The sequence below is a fragment of the Crocodylus porosus genome, unplaced genomic scaffold, assembly GCF_001723895.1.
Source record: "Crocodylus porosus isolate Cpor-Errol unplaced genomic scaffold, CroPor_comp1, whole genome shotgun sequence".
Classification (NCBI taxonomy): Eukaryota; Metazoa; Chordata; order Crocodylia; family Crocodylidae; genus Crocodylus; species Crocodylus porosus.
This window is the reverse complement of record NW_017728906.1, coordinates 65,138,673-65,143,043: the sequence shown is the minus strand read 5'-3', so window position 1 is coordinate 65,143,043 and position 4,371 is coordinate 65,138,673. Positions and strand designations below refer to the sequence as shown.

The 4,371-nt window shown below is 42.4% G+C and overlaps 1 protein-coding gene across 1 annotated transcript in view; it reads right to left on the bottom strand.

Annotated features, from left to right (window-relative positions):
- The window catches only part of TMEM27 (transmembrane protein 27), a 38,324-nt gene that overhangs the window by 24,151 nt on the left and 9,802 nt on the right, over nt 1-4,371 (bottom strand). Inside the window, exon 3 of the mRNA XM_019529280.1 lies at nt 1,370-1,455. Within this exon, the coding sequence (XP_019384825.1) occupies nt 1,370-1,455 (86 nt within the window). The remainder of the gene's footprint in view (nt 1-1,369; nt 1,456-4,371) is intronic.

Sequence of the window (4,371 nt, the reverse complement as noted above, 5' to 3'; positions counted from 1 at the left end):
GAAATATACATATATTGGGGGTGCATGCTCAAAAATTTTTTACTGATGGGGTGCACGATCAAAAAAGTTTGGAGACCACTGGCTTAGAGGACAGATAATCCCAAGCAGAGGGGCTGCACACTCTCTCGCTCTTTGTCGTGTCTCATAGGACTCAAGGGCTTATAACTGCTTTAACTGAGTCTTCCATGGCCTCCTATCTTGCACAATCTCCTTTAACCTTGTCACATCTTCACCTATCCCTTGACCTCTCATGCCTACACCATGATCCAGAAGGATCAATGGTTGCCTACTACTATCTTCCCATCATTGCCTTGGTCTACTTCAAGGTCTGATACCCTCCACTTCAGCTTCCACAATCTGCCTCACACGCCTTTTTCCATCAGTTCTTGTTATATGCCCTGCCTGTTTCATTCTCTGCAGTCTTATCTTAAGACATCGGGTCCTTTGTAATAGTCCATCAGCCTTTTACTCCATACTCCATTTCCTTGTACTATACCAAATGTTTCACTTAGCATTTTATTTTAAAAAACTTGCAGCCTTTTTTCCATTTGCCTTGTCAGTGTCTAGGATTCACGTCCATATAAAAGGACCCTTTGAACAATTGTATGATAAAGCTGGATTTTAAGGTTTCTTGAGATTTTCCTTGATGCTGTTATTTTACCTAGGCTTACCAGGCATATATTAGCACTGGAAATTCTTGCTCTGATTTCTTCAGTTATTTGATTGCTCTCAGTGACTGTTGTTCCTAAATATTTAAATTCCTATACCTTTTCCATATTGTCATTCCCTATTCTTATTTTCCTGTGATATTGAGATTTATTAATGGATCTGTTCACGTATTTACTCTTGCTGACATTGATAGCAAACCCAGTTTCTTTGGCATTTGATTAAGTGCACTAACACAGCTAAATATCTTCTGATACCTGAGCTAGTGTAGATATCTTTACAGGGCTCTATGTTGCCCTTCAGGGCAAAGGAATTCTGGTATTGTCATGCCTAACCAAGAAACCACATTTCATTTCTCAGTATTGCCACCTGTGTCCTTGTTTCCCCCTCCCTCCCACTTTTGTCTCTCAGAACCCTCACTCATCATGTCATGTTACATTTTTTGGCACGTTCACTACTGGGGTAAATTGGTGCGGTTTCACTGGGGTCATGGGTTGTGAGTATTTATACCAGAGAATTTGATGCATAGCCCTGCTTGGAGAGGATACTGCAAGCATACAGCTTGGCAGCTGCCATAATGCTAACTGTAGTGAAGTACTTAAGTTCTAACTACTGTTTATTCCTGTAACTTTATGCATCAAAGTATGTTTCATCATTAACCATATCTGAAATATATATATGGGAAAAATGAGTATGTACTTACTGAGTTGTCTTCTGGCTGGAGTATCTCCTCATTGCAAAAGCCACCATTGCTTTGAAAAGGTATTCTTCACTTGCATCCCAGGCATACTGTAAAGACAGACAAAAAATGAACAGTTTTTGCAATACTACAGGGAGGAATGGGGGCTCGATAAAACACAACTTGAAATATTATATCAGTCAAAAACAACTGTTTCACTGATTATGCTATGGCAATAACTTCTCAAATATTGTGTGTTGGACATAAAGGATTTTTAAAATGCCTGAATCATGCACTCATATTTGTACATTTTAAAAAGCACAATGTGCTTTTGTACAATATCCAAAAAATTCTAACTTCACAAAAAACTGAATGGCTTGACTCTTGTCAGACTGACAGAACTGGAGATCTAATTTTTTTGCTCAATTATGAGATGTATCAACAAAAGCTTTCTCATGTTGCTGCACCAAAAGGCTTACGTCCTCTGCTAAACCAACCACCTCCAGAAATAAGTTGGCCATCCACTCCACCTGCTCAATCTTACTTGCTTCCCCTTCCACAAAAAATAAGAACAGTAATGGTACATGCCTGTACACAGAGAAGTAAAACTGAGGTTAGCTCTATTCAATATATGTTCTTATTGGAGAAAGCAGATGCACCACACTTGCGACATTCTTATCCTCTGGACACCCCCAAAAAGGAATATCACATGCACATACACATCATTGTGGATTATTACTGCATGTATAGAGACAGAAGCACCCAGACCCTTTCAATAAATAAAACACACCACCAAAACATGGGCTTCAGCAGTATCTTTGGTCTTGGCCTCTTCTCTCACAATTATTAATTTTGGTTTCATCTTATTTTGATGACCTCAGTATGCTGTGGACTTTCATCAGAATTTTTATGCTTAATTCTAATGACTCACAAAAGAAGAACCACGTTTCTATAACAAGAGCTATGATCCAGACAGAGTGGTTTAAACATTCTCTCTGCAAATTACAGTTTCTTGGAAATAGGTTAACAGAGTCAGAACAAATGCTTCCTGCATTTGTTCAGTGTACTTTACCGCAATCATCCAGAAAAAAGTGCCTATTCTTTAACTTTCAGTATAAAATGAGCAAACCCATAACCCAAAAGTGCAGCAACTTATGGTAACCCCACAATTGACCTTGAACCCTCTTTTCCAGTAGACAATTCCTGCACTCTCAAAATAGCACTACAGAACCAAACACATCAGAATAACTCAGTGCTGAACATCACAAATTTTGATTTTTTTTTAATGCACAGAGTTGAAAATGTTCAGGGATTTCACTCTTTCTGCAGAAAAATGGGACAGTGGGCCATCCCACCTTCTTTTCTGATTCTTTTTTGAGCAGGGATTCAGATAAGGGAAAAGGCATGAACTTATAGAGATATTAACCATATGATAAACTAAAATAATAAATGAAGAGGTTTTAAATGGGCTTTTTGAGATAAGGACTAGAAGAGGAACTTCTATGGACTACGGGTGTGTGTAGATGAAACGGGCCCTAAATTGAAGGGGGTTTTTAAAAACACGACTTCAATTTAGAGTGAAGTAAACCCCCTCGTGTCATACATATACCTGTGCACTTATCTGCCTCTCCGGCAGTGGGGAGGGGAGGGCATGCTTCCAGCAGGCAGAGTGGTCCCTGGGCTGTGGGGTGGGCTGGTGTTTCCCTCCACAACAGCAGTGGTCCCCGCCAGGCACACCCCTCTGCAGATACCCAGCTTAGGTGGACCCAGGGGGCATTGCAGCCACGGAAGGAAGCATCAGACCCCTGCGCAGCTCAGGTAGGCTCCACTGCCAGGCAGGCAGGCCTCCAGGCTGCTGCCAGGCTGCCTGCATGGGCTTCCTGCAGAGCCCCTGAGCTGCATGGAGCCTGGTGCTTCACTCACCAGCTGTAGGGCCAGAAACTAAAACTCCTTGGAGGACTTTTAGTTTGCTGCACCCCAAGTTATTTAAGGCCCATTACGCCACCAGATTTACTACAGCAGGTGGAATTACTGCACAGTACGCTGCCAATGCATGCAAACACCAACACTATTGAAGCAGTGCAAAAGCATTTAACCCACTTCAAAGTGTTTGCACACATGCCCCTCATTTCATCTACTCACAGACAACAACTCAGGCTTTGGCTGGGGTTATAATGGAAAAGTAAATGTGGACTCCAGGGATAAGCACAGACGGTCAAAAAAGCCTGAGCCAGAATCAGTTCAATCTTTGCAGGTTAGTCTAAGCTGTGTAAACTGAAGTGAACACACATTCACATTTGATTCTGGAAATGTAGCCACATGCCTGCAGTGGGCCAGGCCAGAAGCCAGGGAATGCTAGAGCATGCCTCCCCGCTCATCTGGAGTAGACAGCATGGGCCAAGGCTAGCCCGTTCACTGTGCAAGAAGGGGTTTGCAGAGGAAGTGCAAAGTATTGTGGGATTCTGGGGGAATGTAAGTTAACTTGAATCTGCAGGGGACCTGCGACAGAAGTTCAATAAACTGATTTAACCTAAATCAATTAAGTCTTATTCTACATCCGTCCAGATTTATCTTCAACTAGTTTTGGCCATATTGAAAACAGTTTATGTGCACTAAACTTCTGTTATGTTATAAATTTGAACCAGTTTCCCATCACTTACAATGGTTTATGTGTAAGTTCTGTTTCATAGTTTCATAGTTGGTAGGGTCAGAAGGGACCTGAGCAGATCATCAGGTCCGACCCCCTGCCATGGCAGGAAAGAGTACTGGGGTCAAACGACCCCAGCAAGGTGTACATCTAGCCTCCTCTTAAAGACCCCCAGGGTAGGAGCCGGCACCACTTCTCTTGGAAGCTGGTTCCACATCCTAGCGACCCTGATAGTGAAGTAGTGCCTCCTGATGTCTAATCTGAATCTACTCTCTGCCAGCTTATTTCTAATCAATCCTGGTAGTGCTGGGGGGAATAGGGACTCCCCCAATGCCTACTGGTCCCCTCTGACTAGTTTGTAACAGGCCACTAGATCCCC